Source organism: Notolepis coatsorum, assembly GCF_963971535.1.
Source record: "Notolepis coatsorum genome assembly, chromosome: 10".
NCBI classification, from domain to species: Eukaryota; Metazoa; Chordata; class Actinopteri; order Aulopiformes; family Paralepididae; genus Notolepis; species Notolepis coatsorum.
The window spans coordinates 94,703,699-94,727,002 of NC_140174.1; the positions used below are offsets into that span (position 1 = coordinate 94,703,699).

The window sequence follows — 23,304 nt, forward strand, 5'->3', positions numbered from 1 at the left end:
TGTAAATCTCTACGCCATTTTTCATCAGATTGCAATGCCGTGTTTTGCTAGACATTCACAGAAAGGTAGAGAAACTAACTGCGTTCTGTTTTATGGCAATAACGTTCAGGTTTTGGGAGATAATCCCTAAAAATAATAAAAGTAAATCCAGAAGTCAGATGATTGACAGGGGCTGGCGTGAGCTGGGTAGTGTAGTTTTCCGAAATTCGAAACCCCATCGAAAGCCCTGGGTCTCTTCCTTCAAAAGACAACACTCACTTTTGGTTGTGCCACTTCCTCCTGTCAATATGCGCCGGTTTCCAACTCAATGCCCTGAGATTTCTATAATCTATAACAGTTAAAATCATTGGTAAACAAACGTAATGCTGAAAATATACACTGTGACTGCTGTTTTGACAGGGTTAGGGTCTTTACTCTTGGCTAAAAAAAAATGTATCCACTTTTTTCTCCCATTTTCTATTTTTTCTCCCATCCCAATTTCGTATCATCCAATTCAACCCTCCCCTGTCTCGAACGCTGTTTCTTGCCTCCCACAAGCCGGCTGCAATGTGGACTAAGTCATACATAGCACGAGTCCCCTCCGATACTCGAGGTAACAGCAGTCGCATCTTTTCACCTGCGCGTTGCGATCTTTCAGCGTCAGGGGTCTGCGCTTTGGAGGGGCGCCGCCCCCATCGCTTCCTGATTCTACTGCGCAGGCGCACCAACCGACCTGTAGGAGTCGCTGTCCACAACGCCCGATCCCCACCCATCAGTTTCCCACCCCCTAATACTGCCAATGTGTATTAGTACGGACGACCAGCTAAACTGAAAGCAATGTGGAGCGCTGGGCTCGAACAGGCGAACCCAGCATCTCCAGTATTCGTTGTGAGCGCCTTGCCCACTGCACCACGTAGCCGCCCTACTCTTGGCTACATTTGAAAACGCAACATTAATTCATACATTGTACACTGTAGAGATGGATTTATGGCATGGTGTCATTTGCGGTCCAGTACCGGACCGCTTGGGCTTAAAAATGTGAGGCCCAAATAAAAAAGACATTAGCAACTTCAGAGGCCAGAGGGTGGGACCTATAAACACATTTACCGTACTTTTCGGACTATAAGCCGCGGCTTTTCCCCCCATTTTTCTACCCTGCGGCTTATATAACGGTGCGGCTTATATGTGGACCAAACCCGAAAATATCGATTTTTTTACTGCATTGAAATGTTATTTATCTGTTCCCTTATTTGCTAAACTTAATACAACTTGTAAATGAGTTAATTCTTGTTATTTGTCCGACAGTATTGTGACAATCCCCTCTGTGCACGAACCCTTACATATGGTAATTAAACATTAAAACACCTGCGGCTTATAGTCCAGTGCGGCTTATATATGTACACATCATTCAATTTAGCTGCTGCGGCTTATAGTCAGGTGCGGCTTATACTGCGAAAAGTACGGTACTATCCAATAGCATTGTGAGGCTGAACAACAGGACCCATTGACTATGTACAAATTTAAAATAAACATTTACAGACTTTCTTTTTTGAATGGTTAAAGGAGATTTTGTAATTTTGCAACCGTGGGTCTCACAGGGTACTTTTAACCCTGTGAGGCCCAAATAAAAAATACATTAGCAACTTCAGAGGCCAGAGGGTGGGACCTATAAACACGTGAAGGGTGCCGTGACTGAAAAAAAGGTTGAGAAACGCTGGTATATATGGTGTGGCTCTTTGTGGTACCACAGTAATTTTTGTGGCTCTTACAATAGTCTCTGACTGGTTGGCCACCCCTGGCCTATATACTTGTTTCATGTTTTGTTTAAATAAAATTAAGGCACACAATTCCTAGAAATGTTATGTAAAAGTAGTTTTGCCCTCTTGGATGATTTACAATAAAGTGCTATAAAAAAAACGCAAAAGTTAGGGTGCTTAAATTCTTGACGCTATAACTCTCAAAACGCTAGCGTTAGCACTTAGCACACAAAAATATACATGTAACTTAGCTGACTTAACGCTAACTGGTTCAGCATAAATCCGAAGTATTTCCAAACAGGGCTTTTCAGATTGCTCTGAGTGCAAATCACTCTCTCCGGAGCCGAGTTGGGATCTGAACTCATTACGAATTGGAAGTGCCGTCGTGTGTCCATCTAACCCTTCCAGAAGCTTTGTGGTCCAGTCTTGAACTTTCCATAAATGTGTCTCCATAAATCCATTTAGTTAGATCCAGCACTAAATGTATCTTGTGATTATTGTACATTTTCGACGACGACAACTAGCTATTAGTTATTTCCTGGTTGATTCCGGATATGATGTCACAGGCTGCTCAGCCAATAGACAATTTGTTTTATTAGTGTGAACGTATACTTTTATCCAGTGCTTTTGTAAGGTGCACGTAAAGGCTGTGATATTCCATGAATATATAGCTGTCACGTCTCTCCTGTCCGTCATGCAGCACGTTCAGACACACGCGGGAAGTCGAGAGGGAGACCGCTGGGGCTGTTTAAAAAAAATTATAAAAAAATTCTATTATTAATTCGAATATAGAATATTCGTTGACAGCCCTAGTGAAGACGGAGAAACTGATACTCATCACATTAACAGTCCACAATAAGCAATGACTGAATTAAAACATTGTACTGAATCTTTAAAGGCCCCACGAAACGGCTAGCAGAATGCTATGTAATTCCACATATTTATGTGTTTCCTGTAGAAACAGGAAGCTAGGGAGGGACTTTTTGTGGATATTGATTGGCATTCACAGTAGCCAATAGTGCTGAATGTGCATTACGGTTGACCCATTAGCTAGCAAGCTAATGTTAATGGTAGCTTGCTAGCTAACGTTACTAATGTTGCGTTACTAATGTTGCGTTACTAATGTTGCGTTACATTGGTACATTATCAACGTTACGCAACATTAGTAATGTTAGCTAGCAAGCTACCATTGAGCATTTGTTCAATGGGGCAGGTGCTAGCTTAGTTACAATGTGCTGTAAATGTCATTCTAGAAAGCATTTCATTGGACTCTAAATTAGTATGCGTCCTCATGTGACTCAACATTTACTCTAAAAACTCAAAAAACAAAACAACATATTTTTGTCATTGTTGGGACAGATACTGGTGTATAAGTGACAATCAGTGCAAGGCATATGTGATTGAAGAACATAAACATCTATTTTGATTTCATGGGGCCTTTAAGTAATTGTCAAAATACACACAATGCGGTAGAGAAAACGAGATTGAAAAGAGACTGACAGACTTGCTTCACTCACCATGAAATTCCATTTAATATAATGTGATCAGTCACCACAGGAAGATGCAATAGGAGGCAGCATTTTGCAGTGCACATTGTATTCCCATTATTGCTTGAAGGGTTTTAAAGGAACATAGATTCTGGAATTTCCCCAAGGGGATCACTAAAGGAATATCTTGTCTAATTCTAGATGTAAGGAGTGGCCATGTGGTGGATTTAGGATGCATGGAAGCATGTGTTGTTATAGTGTTTTTATTTCTCTCCATTCACCAATGTGCAGCAAACATACAACATACAAACAAACATGTGTTTCCACAGGTGGAAAAAAAACTAAAATGACGAGACTCCTCAAAACATCATAGGGAAACTTCTTAGGAAACTTCCAAGAAAATATCTAACTAGAAACTATGCCCTTGGATATTGGGCCCCTAGCTCCTGCTGCCTCAAGCAAGTCCAATGTATCAACAATCAACAATTCTATATGCCGGCACGATGTATTATACATTATTATGGATTGAGTGTTACTGCAGGTGAGTGGGTCTGACTACAGGGCATGGGGGGAGTGCCGTGACACTAGACTTGAGGCTAGACCTAGGGAAATGGTAGCCGCAAGTAACAACACTATGTTGGAATCACTCAAATAATAGAAATACGATATTATGTCCTTCAGCCCTGCTGTCAGAAAAGGAATGCTCATGTGTCTGACTCTTCACCGCCCAAACTTGCACGGACTACAAAGTATGACGTGTATCATCCCAGTTAGGGTACCTTGTGTATACTGCACCTTGTGTATACTGTCTACTTTTACTCTTACTCATAGTATTCATTCTGATATTGTAACGTATATTATAACCGATGAGAGCCTACAGACCTTTGTTTTTAATTTCTTTCATATTTCTATATTCAGAGTCAATTATATTGTTTACACTGTTTATCTTTCCTCATATTTTTATATTCAGAGTTAATTATATTGCCACCCCCTCCCCCATGGTGCTATGACTCACAAATCTTCCCCAAGGGTATCAATAAAGGAATATCTTATCTTATCTTATCCTATCGTATTCAACTGAAATCACCCCTCAGTGTTGGCAGCACTGTGGTCCTCGGCTGCATGTTAAAGCACCACTTCCACCACAGAATAACTAAGGAACATATCTGGCGAGTTTTTTTCCCCCCATTCAAAACCCCTCATTATCTGCTGTGAAGGTAGAGAGACTGTTCTTCCATGAATCCTGTGCGATGAGGGTTTTGCCCGCAGGCGAGCCTCAGAGACAGACAGATGGTGCTGTCTAGACCACGCTGCTCTCCTTTTGCACGCTGAGGTCCTGTGTCTGTTTTTAAGTTGAGAGCGGCATGTTGTCTTTTCAGATGTGGGAGAAGGCCATTGAGATGGGCAAGCAGCTGGCTAAGATGCACGAGAGCCACATGTTTGACTTCATGGAACTCAGCGCGCTGCTGGTAAGAGAGGTCGTCCGTGATGATTAGCCCCGTCACGCATGTCATCTGTGATAGGAGCGACAAATCGTCGCTGTCGCACCCAGGGTTTCCCTTGGTTACCAGTCCACATGTCCTGGAATGTTCCAACGTCCCTGGATAGGGTCGCATGATACACCGATACCAGAAAAGTATCGTGATACCCAGCCATTAAAAACGGTCCAATACTCAGTCCAATCAATCAATCAATCAATCAATCAATCAAATTTATTTATAAAGCACATTTCACATGACGCGTGTCAACCAAAGTGCTGTACAGAGGGTAAATACACAAGATACATATAGACAACAATCACACTCCGTTTTATGGGAGGGCACACAGGCAAACACATAGAAAAACAGGGCATGAGTCAGTGAACGGGAAAGGCTAGTAGGTAGAAGTGGGTTTTGAGCCTCGATTTGAAGGCATCTATCGAGGGGGCGAGCCTAATGGAGGTAAAATAAAATTGTATTAGTAATAAGGCTGTCAGGCATCTATTAAAATATTTAATCTGATTAATCGCATGATTGTCCATAGTTAATCGTGATTAATCGCAAATGAATCGCATATTTTTTATCTGTTCTAAATCTACCTTAAACAGATCTTTTTCAAGTTTTAATACTTTTATCAACATGAGTCAACAAATGCTTTATGCAGCCATTTAACACAAAAGGATGACCCTCATGCATTGCAAATTTGCATCAAATTCAAAACAGAGTGATGCACAAAATAACTTAATAAAAGAAAATAATAATTTAAAACAATGAATAAAGTGTGCATGAAATAATAGGGGAAAGAAAACGCTAGGAACTTGTTATTTTCACCGACACAAGGGCTGAGGACTCACACCCCCTGCCCCCCCCCCCCTCTCTTTCACACACACACACACACACACACTCTCCCAGCTCTCTTTCTCTCTTGCCCCTTCCTCATCTCTCTCACCCCCCCCCCCCCCCTCTCTCTCTCTCGCTCTCTCTCTCTCACACACACACAATTTGAGTCAGAAACAAACATCAGGTGTATCAATAATACACCTGAGTGGCGTTAAAAGAATTGTGCGTTAACTTTGACAGCCTTAATTAGTATCGATACTTTTAGAATAATAGCCTGATGCCGTTGAGTGGATGCATGACCGGAGCAGTGTGTGTGAGAGAGTGTACACTTTGCGTAGTGGGCGTGGAAACAGTGTCGGCTGAACACACACCAAGGTATTTTCCACATAGTCTGTTTGTGATTCTGCCTAGAGCCAGGACTCAAGCGCTTCACTCCATTTTTGCGACAAAAATAGATGTGTGCATAAAAATTATTTAGGAGCACATGCGAGTAAAGATTATATCCTACAAGTTGACTGTTCGATGACCTAAATAACGTTAGCTGCTAATGATTTTGCTGTGGCATCGCGTTAGAACCGGTATCGTGATACTTAGGCGTTATCGGTATCAAGGTCAACATTTTGGTATTGTGACAACACTAGTCCCAGACAAATGATATTACCAGTCAAATATTATCTACATTTGCAGTTAATCATTTAGATGAACGCTTTTTACAAGTCAGCAGGAAGGGTACAATTCTGGCAGCTAAGGGTAAGTAAGATTGTTCGTCAAACTGTGTTTATTGAGTCTAACAATTGATAGACTATATAAAGAATGACATCATCAAATATAATATCTTTTTTATTGAAAAGTAGGCTACCTTTGCTCGTACATTATATTCCAAATATGATGACTCATCCCCGAAGTCTGTGTCAGCCCGGCTCTGCCGTGATGTTTGTTGCCCGTGTTGTGGAGCCAATGGGTCTCTCCATTTATCTAACTCGACTCAAAAACACAGGCAACAGTCCTGAGTCTTCCGTCAACAACATTATGGCTGAGCCAGTCTGAAACTCTGACGTCTGGGACGAGTTATGCACAGGAGTCTATTTATGGGAGTGGAGATAAATAAATGGAGAATTAAAGCCCGAGCTCCACAGCGCCTGTTCGCCCACACACACACACACACACACACACACACACACACACACACACACACACACACACACACACACACACACACACACACACACACACACACACACACACACACACACACACACACACACACACACACAGATGCTCGGCTACAGAGAAAGCGTCATACTGGAGATGGGGATCAAGCAGGCCACTCGGACCCACTCAGGAGTTATTTTCACAGGACATTATGACCGGGGTGATTAAAATAATATGTCGAACCTCAACACATTTTCCTGGTAAAAAAAACAAAACAAAGCGTTACTTACCGAATAACACAAACCCTGATTACGACATGGTATGTTAAACACGGTGATAATGCAGCTTTCTGTATGTATTATGTATGTATGTATGTATTTATAAGACACACACATACACACATACATATAGAAAGCTGCATTATACCAGGTGTTTAACTTATTATGTTGTAATGGTGTTGAGGTCTTGCTCATATCAGATAATATGCATTACTAGGCTAGGTATATATATATATATATATATATATATATATATATATATATATATATATATATATATATAGTGCTGTCAATAGATTAAAAAAAATTAACTAATTAATCTCACAATTTTCTGTAATTAATCTAGATTAAAAATAGCATTTTTCTACTTAAGACCGAAGCTTGTAACAGATATTTACTTGAGTAAAATCATGGAATTAATGTAAAATCAACACAAAGAAAGTATATTTAGATTCAAAGACTATTTTAATAGCTTTATTTGAATACAGTTTCTCTCCTATGAAATACAAATGTTCAACAAAACCATCAACATTGACTCAGCTAGACCTCTTTCTTATATCCACGGCGCTAAGATTGAAGATTTTTCACTCCATAGATTAATCTAGATACATTTATTTTAATGCTTTAAATAATTTAAATTAATCTCCAAGTTAAAGCATTAACTTTGACATCCCTAATATATATATATATATTAAGGCTGTCAAAGTTAACGCGGTATTAACGTGTTATCGCCCGATTCTATTAACGGCACTATTTTTTTTTTTTTTTTTTTTGGACTTCACTCAAGTGTATTATTGATACTCACATTGATACTATGTTTGTTTCTGACTCAAAGTGTGTGTGTGAGATAGATAGAGAGGGGGGGTGAGAGAGATGAGGAAGGGGCAAGAGAGAAAGAGAGCCGGGAGAGTGTGTGTGGTGTGAGAGAGAGAGAGAGGGGGGGGTGAGTTCTCAGCCCTTGTGTGGGTTAATAGTTCCTAACGTTTTCTTTCCCCTATTATTTCATGCACTTTATTCATTGTTTTAAATTATTATTTTCTTTTAAGTTATTTTGTGCATCACTCTGTTTTGAATTTGATGCAAATTTGCAATGGGTCATCCTTTTGTGTTAAATGGCAGCCTTAAAGCAAGCATTTGTTGACTCTCATGTTGACAACTTGAAAAATATCAGTTTATGGTAAAAAAAAGAAAATGCGATTAAATTGCGATTAATCGCGAGTTAACTATGGACAAATATTTTAATCGATTGACAGCACTAATATATATATATATATATATATATATATATATATATATATATATATATATATATATATATATATATACTTACATACACACACGGTATGTATGTATGTGGCTCTGCATGTCCTTTCAGTGTATTTTAAGCCAGTGTACAGTTGGCTGGGAAAGAAGAGAAGAGAACAGCAACTTGAGGAAGTGGAAAAGAGATAAGAGTATTTTTTTCCTCACAGCTCTTTTATCCAAACGGTGTTCCTCCCAGACGTTGCCGCCGGCACACTGGTGATTGCCGTTTTCTCACACACTGAATGTATTATGAAGGCTCAATTTATAAAACTGTTTATGTAAATAGTTCATCTTCAGTGTTCTGCGCGCACACACACACACATATATACACACACACACACACACACACACACACACTCATTAGACAACAAAGTGGGTGATCCGTGCTCCTGTGTGATACTGGTGTTACTTTAATCAGTTGCAATAATTATCAACGTGTTACTAATACTGCCTGGTGTATCAGCTTGGAACATATATCTTTGTTATCTTGGCTTCGTCGTGCTCACGGCTCCCTCTCTCTCTCCACTCTCCACAGAAACAGCAAGCCCAGTTCTATGAGAACATCATGCATGCGATGCGGCCTCAGCCGGAATACTTTGCTGTTGGATATTACGGCCTCGGCTTCCCTTCCTTCCTCAGGGTGAGGCCATCATCGCTGTTTCAATAAATCCAGACTTATATATAATATATATGTATAACCCTCATGCGTTGAGGTGGCTTTTTCAAATGTTCCTCGAGGCCAGGTGCTATGGCTATAAAGGTTATTGGTCTCATAGAACTAGTGATTGAAGCCGGTTGAAGAGAATGTCAGAATAAACACACTTCTGTTACTCAGTCCATTGCAGAAGCCTGCCTACCTCCCTCTTACAGTAGATGTTGTGGAATAACAAATACATTTGTTCTACAGAGGCGATTTGTTGTATTTTGGTTTGGGGTGATTATTCACAAAGGCAGATGTTCTGAGGCACTCTTTATGTACAAAACAAAAACAACTTTATTGCATGGGTCAAAAGAATGCATGAAGGAACTACTCCACCATGTTTCCACCATGAGCTCTGGCACTGCATCACTACGTCACACTGCATGACTACGTCACACTGCATGACTACATCACACTGCATGACTACATCACTACGTCACACTGCATGACTACATTGATTGATTGATTGAAAAGTTTATTAACAGATGGGTACAGTACAGTACAGCTCAATACATACAATTGTTAAGGGGATGCAGACCAGAGAAAGACTTTCGTCTTGTTTACATCAGGGTCCCCCATTTTCAATTCATCATAACATATATGACATACATGACATACAGATAGACAGTACTGCTACATCTATACGTTTATGACATATCAGATTTGCAAATACAGTACTGTTTGTGATACAAAAGTGTCCAGAAAAAGAGTGTATATACATTTGGCGTAGAAACTGTACATTGGAGGAGGTTGGGTGGGTGGGGTTGGGTGGGTGGGTGAGGGCTGTACATTGGAGGTGGGGGGGTAGGGGACACACACACATTATTACACTGTACATTGGAATACTGACAAAGCCTTACTTGGTCATTTACTGTACAACTAGGTTAGGACATTTGTAGGGGCCAGTTTCGAATTGCAGTCTCACGTAGGTGTTTTTTGAGAGTGTTTTTGAAAGTGGGTAGTGATTCACATTCCTTTACAGCTTTAGGTAGGGCGTTCCACATTGATGTGGCATAATTGCGAAACGTGTTTAGTCCCTTGTTTGAGCCGAATCTGGGTTTTACATGATTTGTGGAGCTCCCTCTGGTGTTGTGATCGTGGTATTCACTGATCTTTGGGAAGTATTTTGACATGTACATGGGTACCTTGGTCGCGTAGTGTATCTTGTAGACCAGGCCCATTGCAAGTTGCTGTACTCTGTCGTCTACTCTAAGCCATCCTAGGTTGTCAAAGTGGGCAGGGGTGAGGTAGGTTCTAGGAGTCAGGTCAAGCAGTAGTCTGACTAGCTTGTTTTGAGATGTTTGTAATTTGTTTTTTAGTGCCTTTGAGGTGCTTTGGTACCATGAGGTGCAAGCATAGTCGTAGTACCCTTGAATGAGTGCTCCTGCTAGAGTCTTCAGGGTATTCTTGTTTACCAGAGAGGAGATCCGGTACAAGAATCGCGTTCGTTGGTTGACTTTTTTTATTACATTGGATGCCATTTTGTCACAGGAAAGATTAGCCTCTAGGATGGAACCCAGGTAGGTAATTTCATCTTTCCTTGTGATAATATTGTCACCCACTGTAACCGAGAAGCCGTCGGTCTTGCTGAGTTTGTTATTTGAACCGAAGAGAATGGACTCTGTTTTGCCCATGTGTAATGATAGTTTGTTGTCGGCGACCCATATGCAGATTTTGCCTAGTTCCGAGCTGAGGGCTTTTTCAACCTGTAACTTGTTCTTGTCAGAGACCAGCAGGGCTGAGTCGTCCGCAAACAGGAACAAGTTGCAGTCACAAGCTGACGACATGTCATTTGCATAAATTAGGAATAGTAGCGGTCCTAGTATGCTTCCTTGTGGAACACCACAGCTCACTGTGAGGGGGGGGGATAGGGTACCGTTTACCTCCACCATCTGTTCCCTCCCCTCCAGGTAGGATTGTATCCAGCTCACTGATAAACTATCAAAACCAATTGCTTTTAGCTTGTCAATCAGAATGGTGTGATTGACAGTGTCGAAGGCCTTTTGTAGGTCCAGCATGACCATGCCGCAGTATTTGCCCGCGTCCACCTCTTGTTTGATGTGGTCGTTCAAGTAGAGAAGGCATGTGTCAGTGGAGTGGGATGTTCTGAAGCCAGATTGGAATTCGTAGATTAGATTTTTTTCCGCAAGGTACTTTTCGATCTGTTCGTATACTATTTTTTCCATGACTTTCGAGATGGATGTAAGGATAGAAACAGGGCGGTAGTTGCCCGGGTCTAATTTGCTGCCCTTTTTGTGCAGGGGTGTTACACTCGCATCACATACATCACACTGCATGACTACATCACACTGCATGACTACATCACACTGCATGACTACGTCACACTGCATCACTACATCACACTGCATGACTACATCACTACGTCACACTGCATGACTACATCACACTGCATGACTACATCACACTGCATGACTACATCACTACGTCACACTGCATGACTACATCACACTGCATGACTACATCACACTGCATGACTACATCACTACGTCACACTGCATCACTACATCACACTGCATGACTACATCACTACGTCACACTGCATCACTATGTCACACTGCATGACTACATCACACTGCATGACTACATCACTACGTCACACTGCATCACTACATCACACTGCATGACTACATCACACTGCATGACTACATTGACTATTGTCCTGCAGTATGGTCGAATGTAACGACGAATAAACTGAAAAAATTACAAATGGTACAAAACAAAGCAGCACGTATAGCGCTTCGCTGTGAGTACAGAACTAATGTTGCAGCGATGCACAGTTGTTTAACTTGGTTACTTGTCAAACATAAATTACTCTGCTCACTCCTTGTATTCACTAGGAATATTCTTGTTACAAAGATCCCCTCAATTTTATATAACAATTTATCAATAAGTCTTGACAGACACAACCATTCCATCAGACATGCTTCTGCACGAGGTTTTACACTTCCAAAAGTAAGGTCGAATGCAATGAAGCGAACTGTCATGTTCCGTGGTATGCAGGAATGGAACTCTCTTCCCAGACATGTTAAGCAGGAGAATAGTAAATGTCGTTTCAAAATCGTGGTAAAACAACATTTTCAACCAAAGAAATTGACATTCCCTAATAGATAGTGTGTACGTAAATGAAAATGTATGTGTCTGATAAAGAGATAGGTATATATGGATGAAAAGGCATGTGTCTGATAGGGATATATTATTAAAATATTGTATAATTGGCTGATATGAACATAGATAATGTATGTAAAAGCTAAATAGTATATTATGCTGTATTGTATTATGAATTAATTATGAGTAGGTATTATTGTGTTGTATTATGAATTCATTCATAAGGAGTATATATTTTTATATTGTATTATGCATTTGATTAGGGTTTTTATTGTTGTTTTAATTGTCTGTATGACATGTAAATGTTGTGAGTGTATAAGGGTTTTTATTGTTGTTTTAATTGTCTGTATGACATGTAAATGTTATGAGTGTATAAGGGTTTTTATTGTTGTTTTAATTGTCTGTATGACATGTAAATGTTGTGAGTGTATAAGTCTGTAACTGTATTTTTATGTGTTATGGACCCCAGGAAGAATAGCCCCAGCACTGCTGTGGCTAATGGGGATCCAAATAAACGTATAAACTTAAACACTGCATGACTATGTCACACTGCATCACTACGTCACACTGCATCACTACGTCACACTGCATCACTACGTCACTGCATGACTACATCACACTGCATGACTATGTCACACTGCATCACTACGTCACACTGCATGACTACATCACACTGCATGACTACATCACACTGCATGACTACATCACACTGCATGACTACGTCACACTCTGACCATGTCATACTGCATGACTACATGAGGTGTGACTACATGAAGTATGATGTGACTGTACTTTCTAATGAAGGCCAGAGTGTGTGACTGAGTTGTTAACATGTTCTTTTCAACTAGCCTTGCAGTAAAAATTTTTTTTTAATCTTTGTACTTGAAGAGTGTCATGGAGCCTCTTTTGTTTTCCTTGTGAGCTTTTTACATTTCCGCTCTTTTTTCCCCCTTTTAACAAGAACATAACAAATGTAGTGAAATCACAGCAAACAGCATTCTATATCCATGAGGGATGAGACGAGCAGACAGCGGAGACCTGCATTTCTCTCACATTGTTTGTTTCCCTGTGATGTTATATTCTATTTTCCACAACAAGGGGATGAAATAGCATGTACACAAAACAAAACACGGAAAGAGAGAACAAAAATAAAAGTGTGACGAAAAATAGAAGTAACTTCACAACTTCTTAACACTTTGGCTGCCACGCTATTCGGTTATCATTACCCTTAGAATGCCAGCCTTCTAGTTGTTTCCGTGGTCGTTGCACTATGTTTGCGAAGCTGTGTTTGTATTCTGCATTATAGCTGTAGAGACACGGTGTGGCTCATTTTGACAAACAATACTTGTAGTCCAGCATGGGAATAATAGTTTGTTTCCACATGCTGTAGTTTGTAGTTTATTACACGCTAAACATTGCGCATTTCCAAGATAATAGTATTTTTTCATAGATCGCGTGTTATGTGTAATAAGCCCAAACCATTCTGGCTGATCCCCTGAAACCCTGAATACTCCCAAATCAAAGGTATATGACATGTAGATATATACCATCACAAAATGTTTTACTCAAAACTATGATCGTGTTTGCCGAGCATGTTTTTCGTCCGGTGAAACACAGAACTGTGATCGTTGGAAAAACACGTTTCAGATTCGGTAAAATAGACATAGAATGTACCTTACCTTAGCCAGAAAGTATTCCAAGAAGGATAATTCCAAGTGATCGCATCGCCATCGCGATTACCAGTATATATGTCTATACACGTTTCGATGGTCAAATACGCTTAGGCGACGGAATTTCTAGGCGATCAATGTGAATCTATGTCCCAAGAGAAGGAGTGGCCACTGGCCAAGCAGAAATTAAACTTAGAGTGTGATTCAACCCAAGCCATCGCAGTTCAGACACGGACGATACCGCCACCTGGTGATAGTCGATCGGCATTGCAGTTCTAATGAGTGGGGATGGTCGAAAATGATGCAGATCGCCCTGGGCAAGTCTGTAGAGCGGGGATCAAAGTAAAAAGATCAAACAATCCAAAAACTACTTTTTACGTTTTTGGCACTCAACCGTCGGCGCCCAATAACAACTTTTTACGTTTTTGGCACTCAACCGTCGGCGCCCAATAACAACTTTTTTTTTTGTATCCACTTTTTCTCCCATTTTTCTATTTCCTCCCATCCCAATTTCGTAACATCCAATTCAACCCTCCCCTGTCACGAACGCTGTTTCTTGCCTCCCACAAGCCGGCTGCAATGTGGACTAAGTCATACATAGCACAAGTCCCCTCTGGTACTTGAGGTAACAGCAGTCGCATCTTTTCACCTGCGCAGCTCGATCTCTCAGTGGCGAGGAGTAACGCGTGGGAGGCTCACGCTGCCCCCGACACTTCCTGATTCTACTGCGCAGGCGCACCAACCGACCTGTAGGAGTCGCTGTCCACAACGCCCGATCCCCACCCATCAGTTTCCCACCCCCTAATACGGCCAATGTGTATTAGTACGGACGATCAGCTAAACTGAAAGCAAATGTGGAGCGCTGGGCTCGAACAGGCAAGCCCAGCGTCTCCAGATTTCGTGGCGAGCGCCTTGCCCACTACGCCACGTAGCCGCCCCGCCCAATAACAACTTTTTACGTTTTTGGCACAGACTGTGTTAACTTAACCCTTTCACTGACACACTACAGAAGGATAACCCTTTACTATCACACTGTTAACCTTCTGTAGTGTGGCAGTGAAAGGGTTAACCATTTTCTGTGTGGCAGTGAAAGGGCTAACCTGCTGTATTGTCGCAGTGAAAGGGTTAACCATTTTGGTAGTGCGGCAGTGAAAGGGTTAACCTAACTTGACTTGACTGAACGTGTGCCCCGCCGCAGAACAAGGTGTTCATCTACAGAGGGAAGGAGTACGAGTGGCTGGAGGACTTCAGCCTGAAGCTCCTCTCCCAGTTCCCCAATGGCGTCCGGATGACCAGCACAGCGCCCCCCGGAGACGACATCAAGAACTCCGAAGGACAGCGTATCCTTTTTTTTTATCACGAATCGTAGCAAATAAATATGTACCAGTAGGAAACGATGTCTGTATGTGCATGAATAGATTCAGTGCAACCTTGTCGTTGTTCCACACAGGCCTTTGCATCCTTAGCTAAAGCCCACAGACATCCAGTGCTTCACCGTCAAGCCGGTTCTCACGGTGCCCCAGCAGTTCAAAGACAAAGGGGTTCCCGAGCAGATATTAAAGTAGGGGACAGAACACTTGATGGCTGATTTATTTTCCCATAAAGACCATTGGATTTACTGTACTGTGCCTGGTTATGTCTTTGACTCCCCCATGTCCCCCTCTCCCCCACAAGCTATTACAGAACCAATGAGGTGGACAAGTTCCAATATTCCAGACCCTTCAGAAAAGGCAAAAAGGACCCAGACAACGAATTTGCTGTGAGTGCTCTTCGACTTCTTCTTTCTTTAATAATTTTTTTTCTTTTTAGAAAACGCCTCATCTGAATTACAAGGAACGAGTTGTTTTCTACCGGCGTTAACGGGCCTGTCTTTACACTGAACACTGAAGATGAAATAGTAAAGCTACTAAAATATTTACTCTGCCTTCCAGACGATGTGGATCGAGAGAACAACCTACATCACAGCCTATCGGTTTCCGGGAATCCTCAAATGGTTCGAGGTGAAGTCCATCTCTGTGGTAAGGGCTTTTCCACAACCTCGGATATTCCGATTGAACGCCCAATGTCTACCGTTTTTCTCATTCTCCCTCTTGAACTTATATAACCTGATTCTCGCATGCCTCCTCCTCTCTCTCTCATTAGGAGGAGCTCAGTCCCCTGGAGAACGCGGTGGAAACCATGGAGATGGCCAACGAGAAGCTGAGCAACCTGGTGCAGCAGCAGGGCTGCGACCGCTCGCTGTCCGTCCACCCTCTGTCCATGATGCTCAACGGCATCGTCGACCCGGCCGTCATGGGGGGCTTCTCCAACTACGAGAAGGTTCGTAGGGCCTCCCTTCCCCCTAATATAGAAGTGTTTACATCAGTAATGCGTGGTCATTTCTGAGCCTGGTGTACTTATTCCTTTATAAATGGTTTATAGTTATAAATGGTGCATTTATCCAAAGCGCTTTACAATTTGTTCCTCACATTTGACCCAGTCACTCAAACATTCACAAAAAAAAAAAAAATCAAACCCTAACTAACCGTACTGTCATGCACTTGTCCTAATAAACTAACCTACACTGTAGCACTCAACACTTTGATGAACATTGTTGCTCAGCTGATAGAGTTGTGCCCTTCCTGATGGCTTGTCGTACAGAACTTGTAAGTCGCTTTGGATAAAAGCGTCAGCTAAATGACTAAATGTAAATGTAATACATGAGGTGTGACTACAAGCAGTGTGATGTGACTGTACTCTCTAATGAAGGCCAGAGCGTGTGACTGAGTTATTAACATGTTCTTTTCAACTAGCCTTGCAGTAAAATCATTTTCTAATCTTTGTACTTGAAGAGTGTCATGGAGCTTCTTATGTTTCTTTGTGAGCTTTTTACATTGCAGTACATTTTTTTTACCTTTTCACTACCGGCTGTAGTGTGGTAGTGAAAGGGTTAACCTTCTGTAGTGTGGTTGTGAAAGGGTTAACCATTTGGTAGTGTGGTAGTGAAAGGGTTAATAAGAACATAACAAATTACTTGAATCAGTGTATTTGGAGTGTACTGGAAAATTAATTGGATTGCAGTTTGATAGTTCATAAAGAAACTCTAAAATGCTTTTGCAATTTAGTTAGACAGTTATTGCGAGTAATCGGGTTTGAATATGGCCGACGGCAATGTCATTGGGGACCATGAAATGATGTAGATGAAAAAATAGCAAGACCATGTCTCACAGAGACTGCTACCTTCATCATTTCATTGAGCTGTAATCAACACAACACACGGATTTAATGTCCACGATGACATCACCGGTGGCCTTCTCAAACTCATTTACTCTCAATAACTGTCAAACCTTTTGGATGTGTGTGAGAATGTTTTTGGTGTGTGTAATTGTAAGCAAAATAAATCAGTATTGTTTTTTGTGAAATGCCCCTTTTTAAGTATCACAAATTCACTATAAAACTAAAGGACACCAAATATACATAAAAAAAACGTATTTCTTAACCAAACAAATGCTAAATGAATGCAACCATTAGCAACCTTGAGAGACAAACGCCATTCATTTTTGCTATAGAACAATGTTTTATTTGGATTCAGATGGTGGTATCTCTTAGTGGTCTACCTCGATATTTACTTTCATGACTGCATTAAGACGTCTCCCCCCCCCCCCCCCCCGCCCTTCCTGTCCCGCAGGCGTTCTTCACAGACACCTACATGAACGAGCACCCGGAAGAATTCGAGCGCATCGAGGTTCTCAAACATCTCATCGCCCTGCAGGTAAAAAAGTCCTGTGACTCTCATTGTCATTGACACTGACCTCAAAGAGGGAACGCACACACTTTGTTTTAAGATTGAAAGTGCTCCTCCTCCTCCTGCCCCAGATCCCGCTCTTGGCAGATGGGATCCGCATCCACGGCGAGAAGTCGACGGAGGAGCTGAAGCCTTTGCACAACCGCCTGCTCACTTGCTTCCACGACCTGCGGGAGAAAGTGGAGAAGCATTACGGCGTCATAACCTTGGTCAGTCGCCAGCCCGCAAACTCAATCTAATGTACTGGGGTGCCAAGTTTAGCTATTGGCTCCCTCGCCATCCCCATCAAACTCCTCTCATTCAAAGCGGAGTGTGCATTATACCGGCGCAGGGGCATAAATCTTCCTTTAGTCCAGTCCATTGTGACCGGAGGTTTTTTTCTTTTCTTTTTTTTTGCCCGTCGAGCGGCCCTCCTCTCCTGCCAAGTTTCCTGACGAGGTTTAATCCCATTTGTGTGTCCCCAGCCATGTTCCCTCACAGAGAGGAAGAAGAGCCGCGTGGGCTCTGTGGTGATGCCCTACATCCTGTCCTCCACGCTGCGTCGCATGTCCACCATCTCCACGCTGTCCAGCGCCTCCTCGGGCCTCTCCAGCGGCTCCGCGTCCTCAGATGGACCCTCCCGCCCCTCCTCTCAAGAGTCAGTCTCCACCTCCTCCTCTCTCTCACTCTCACTCTTACTCTTCACTTCACTGTCTTAGCCGCTTTGTGGGTTTTATTTAGTTTTTCAGAAGCACCTCCTCCATAGACTCACTCACAGTTAGCCAATCTGCCCCTAATGGCTTCTCACGTGCATGGCACTTTGACTGGTAAATGGTGCATTTATATAGCAGCTTTTATCCAAAGTGCTTTCAAATTTTTTCTTCTCACATTCACGCACACATTCACACACCGATGGCGGAGGCAACCATGCAAGGTGCCGACCTGCACAATCAATTAGGGGTTAAGTGTCTTGCTCAAGGACAGGAAGGAACGGGAACCGAACCGGGAACCTTCAGACGACCAGACGACCGCTCTACCTCCTGAGCCCTGTTAAGAAATTCTCCCCCCACGCTTGACCTCTATGATCCCCACGTGTCCTCGTTAGCTTGTTTGTTTGACTCTGTCTGGCGCGCTAACTAGCATGAGTTTTGTCCTAATCCTTTGTAAGACGTTAGCGGGTGGTTGTCGTGTTGTGGTTCTCATCGTGTCTCTCTCTGCATCTCTCTTTCTCCATCCTCACGTTCCACTGCAGTTCCTTGTTGTCCCGTTCTACCGACCGCAGAGCCTCTGCGTTGTCCCGCCTGGAGGATGACAACAGGATCAGCAAGAAGAACAGGAAGGAGTGGAGCATGAGCAAGTCCCAGGTGCTGCTGGAGCGGCAGGACGAGGTGAGGCACACGTTGGCCATATTCACAGGGCGACCATTTTGCTCTTTGTTCCTTTCCACCCAACCTAAGTGAGTGATGGCCACCGTGTGCATCTGGTCAATGGATTCAGACGCACGTTATTCCTACTAATGAGCGTTTTATAGCATCCATCTGCGTTTTATTTTATATCGTTTTACAACATCCTTCTGCGTTTTATGTAGTTTTACGAGATCCTTCTGTGTTTTATGTAGTTCAATATCACTTTATTGGCCAAATACAAAGACTGTACAGGATATGCATAAATGTTTTGTTGGTGTAACGGTACAGAAGGACTGTACAACGTACTGTAGAAGCTTTTTTTTTTTTTTTTTTTTTTTTTTTTTTTAATATATACATTTTATTCCATTAGTCATTTCCTCTTTTTTTTTATGCCGAGTTCCCTCCTCTACAATTATAATCACATCTCTCGCTGGCATCAGTCATTTTCACAAATATGCTTCGGTCTCTTAACGAGCGTGAGATTTAAAGAGGGGACCTTTTGCGTGATTGCGCTCAGCCGCAGGAGGACAGTGACACAGGGAAACCAAATCGTTTGCGTCTCTCGTTGATTAACTCAATTAAATTATTGCAAGGTTGTTTTTCCATCATTCCTGAAAAGGTCTTTGCGACATGCAAGGTTTTCCTCTGACGCCGGCTCTCCCGTGTTTCCCCCTCCTCTCCCTCCCCTCCTCTCCTTCCCAGACGCCACCGGAGAAGCAGCCCAGACCCAAGAGTTTGCAATTAGGAGACCGCCGGCTGACGCTGTCTCTCTACCAGGGTGTCTCCTCTCAGCTCAGCCTGTCCAACCCTCTCAGCCCCCTGCTCACGTCTCCTCACACGCCACGCAGCTCCAGTATGTAGACGACAGATATATATCCTCCACCTTGCCGCATGCCAGCATTTCATTATTATTTTTTTTATAGAAATGTGCCTCGCACAGAGAAACGCACTAAGCTGCATACAGACCCAGTATGAAGAACATCTTTGTTTACAATCGGGTCGCCCACAGACACGCATAGACACACACACACCTGCACATACACACACATATACATACACACACATGCATATACACACATTTATACACACACACATACACAGACATATACATAACACAAACACATACATACACACACATATACATATACACACACACACACACACACACACACACACACACACACACACACACACACACATACTGTACACAGACATATTCATACACAAACACACACATACATACACAAACACAGAAATAACTTATTTCCTCTCCTTGCAGGTTATTCATCTCTTCTCGGTGACAGTGACGCAGGCACCATCGACACCCCAGGGACCCCCCCACCCATGCCTCCTAAGAAACACCCACACGAGATCGACAGCTTTCAGCAGTACTCCACAGAGGTACATCTGCCAGCAAAATAGATCCCCTGGCCTCCACCCTCACACAAATGCATATTTAATAGAATGTAAACCTGAAAAAAGACGTGTAACAAAACAAAAAAAAATGAATATTTTCAGTCTCAACATGTGAACTCTCTCTCCTCCCTCGCAGTTCATTCCTCCTCTTCCCATGAAGGTCGACAGCAAGCCTCCTCCGCCGCCGCCTAAAACGCGGAAGTCTATGTTCCCCTCCTACGAGCACAGCCCTCAGTGAGGACGCACCGCGCGGACGGACGGACGCCTCCGCTGCTCGCCTCCTCGTCAAGAGCCTTCTCGGCAGGGGCCGCCCCCCGCGGCTGTGATGAGAGCATCCGCGTGGCCCCCCTCGAGTGGAGCCGCACGGTGACGACGTACTGAGACCATCCGAGTCCAAAAAGGGGCTCGACTCACCTGTGATGCGTGTCAGACTCACTGAGGGGTAATGTTTCTGTGTGTGAGCCACAGTAAGAACGCCGTCTTGTCATCTGTGACCTTTCCAGTCTCCCGGAGGCATATACTGTACATTTGGGGGATTATTGCCTAGGGTCTGTGGTGCATTGAGCCACTGGTTTTTGTAATGAGATGTTCCATATATTTTTTTCTTTGAAATGGTACAAGAACAATAATTCCTTGCCACTTTTTTTTTCTTCTTTTTTTTCTTTTTGAGTATTATGAGAATGAAGCGGTGTATTTTTCTACGTCACTCGATAGGAAAGGGAATGACCAAAAGTTGCAATTTTGTATTTTGTTATCATGTGTTGGATTCACACTGGATTGACTCCTTGTTCCACATACCTGTTCAATGGCATTCATTCCGTTAAAGGGGCACTTCGCCAGGAAACTACGCTGATTTATTTTGCACATGATAATCTCACACACATCCAAAACCTCTACTCACATTTAGTTTATTTTCACGGTTATTGAGAGTAAATTCGTTTGAATATGGCCACCAGTGATGCTATCGGGGGCATTGAATCCTTGTTTTGTGTTAATTACAGCACCATGAAATGATGTACAGTAGGTGAGAAAATAGCAATACTTTGACTGATAGGGGCTGCTACATTATCATTTCATTGAGCTGTAATTAACAACTCAATGATTCAATGACCCCGATGACATCACTGGTGGCCGTATTCAAACTAATTTACTCTCAATAACTGTCAAACTAAATTAATGTGTGCAAAACGGTTTAGAGATGTTGGATGTGTGCGAGATTATGTGCAAAATAAATCAGCATTGTTTTTTTTGGTCAAGTGCCCCTTTAACTACTGGAACAGGATAGAGCTGCATTTAGATATTTGAATCCTTGAGACGAAGAACCATTGACCGTATTCACACAGCTGCCATTTTGCTCTTATGTCATGCTCAGGTTGGGATTCCTTTCCACCCTGTTCCACCTTGGAGTCCAAGCGATTCGGGTTGACTGATCAACTGCAAATACATGGGCTGTCAAAACAAAAACAGATTTCTACGTATTTCTTTTCATCTCAAGGGTTCATTTAGTATGATCAAACTTTTATTTACATTCTTCAAGCGCAGGGAATAAATTGTATAGAATATATTGGTTATGTTATAGTGTAGCTGTTTGTAATAGTGACTGAATGAATTTAAATATAGCAATGCTGGCCTTTGGAAATATTTGGATCGATCAAAACCCCCATGTTCCCCCAAATCCCAATGATCATGAAACACTGGATGGATTATGTGAATGTGATGCTGGTTATGCTTTTATTATTGACGATTTATATTAGGGGTGTAACGATCTCAATACAAAATAGAAAATTCTAAATCGGAATTAAAATCTTGACGATTCTCCTTTCATTCTCTTCCCTAGGTCTCCCATTTGAGTCAGAATCAGAAACGTCTTTATTGTCAAGTAGTTTACACATACTGATGATGCTATGGTCTGGGTATCTATTAGCATAATGTTTAAGGCTCATTGTGGTTGTTTACGACTTTGAAATAAAATGTGTATTTTTCTGAGACAAACCAAACAAGTATATATACTGTATATATTCATATATATATATAAATAATTAGAGCCCTGTAGTATGAATACATTTTGAGAATCTAATCGTGACCTCAAATTTGAAATTCATATAGAATCTGAAAATGTGTATCATTACACCCCTTCTTTACATGAATGAATACTATATCATATCTAATGAGCTTAACTTCCCAACTGCATCAAGTTGATGTGCCCAGTGGGATGAAGTTCTCTTCAAGCAGCCTTTAACACTGTACGGTACAGGCAGAAGTGCCTTTGGAGTTCACTTTATGCTTTTTTACTTTTAAGGTCTTGGTACATTTCTCGTTTTCTTTTCTTAAATTTTTTTCCCCTCATTGATTTCAATATTGAATATTTAAAATTATTTTTGTATTGATTCCTTTTGAGATTTTCATGGTTTTGCACACTCCAGGTGTACAGAGATAGTTATTTTTTAACAGATTGATTTGATTCTAATCTCAAAATACAATGTCTTGCTCTTTGGTGTTTAGAGTCCTTTTCCTTTTTCTTTTTTTGCCGGACCCGGAGAGCCGGCCTACAATATTGAATGTCGCTAACTGACTGACTCCCCTGTTGTCCCCCTTGTTGTCGAGCTTAACTAGGCTTGCCTAGTCTTTTAAAAGAAAAGCAATATGATTTATTTTGTGCCTTCGTTGTGCTAGATTTATGCATGCAAACTGTTTGGAAAATTATCCACTTTAATGAAAGATAAAAACGTCAGTATTTTCATTTTTTTGCCTCCAGATTTTGTCAGGGTATTTTACAGAGGGACTTGACCCTTTCTATGGTACGTTTCCTAACAAGGACGAGAGAGATTCTACGTTGATACATTGCTATGTTAGCATGACGAGATGTCATTTCATGTTTACCAACATTGTGACATCAGTTGCACACTGTCAGCTGGACAGTGGACACACCAGCCTTAGAGCTCATGTC

General features: G+C 42.0%; 1 protein-coding gene across 1 annotated transcript in view; it reads left to right on the forward strand.

Annotated features, from left to right (window-relative positions):
• Positions 1-23,081, forward strand: part of dock5 (dedicator of cytokinesis 5) — a 162,683-nt gene extending 139,602 nt beyond the window's left edge. The window contains exons 38-51 of the mRNA XM_084323886.1: positions 4,603-4,692; positions 8,812-8,916; positions 14,971-15,112; positions 15,252-15,333; positions 15,447-15,531; positions 15,704-15,790; positions 15,915-16,091; positions 17,440-17,523; positions 17,628-17,765; positions 18,021-18,193; positions 18,788-18,923; positions 19,644-19,794; positions 20,221-20,342; positions 20,494-23,081. Coding sequence (XP_084180012.1) covers positions 4,603-4,692; positions 8,812-8,916; positions 14,971-15,112; positions 15,252-15,333; positions 15,447-15,531; positions 15,704-15,790; positions 15,915-16,091; positions 17,440-17,523; positions 17,628-17,765; positions 18,021-18,193; positions 18,788-18,923; positions 19,644-19,794; positions 20,221-20,342; positions 20,494-20,595 — 1,674 coding nt within the window. The 3' untranslated portion in view covers positions 20,596-23,081. The remainder of the gene's footprint in view (positions 1-4,602; positions 4,693-8,811; positions 8,917-14,970; positions 15,113-15,251; positions 15,334-15,446; positions 15,532-15,703; positions 15,791-15,914; positions 16,092-17,439; positions 17,524-17,627; positions 17,766-18,020; positions 18,194-18,787; positions 18,924-19,643; positions 19,795-20,220; positions 20,343-20,493) is intronic.
• The last annotated feature ends 223 nt before the right edge of the window (positions 23,082-23,304 follow it).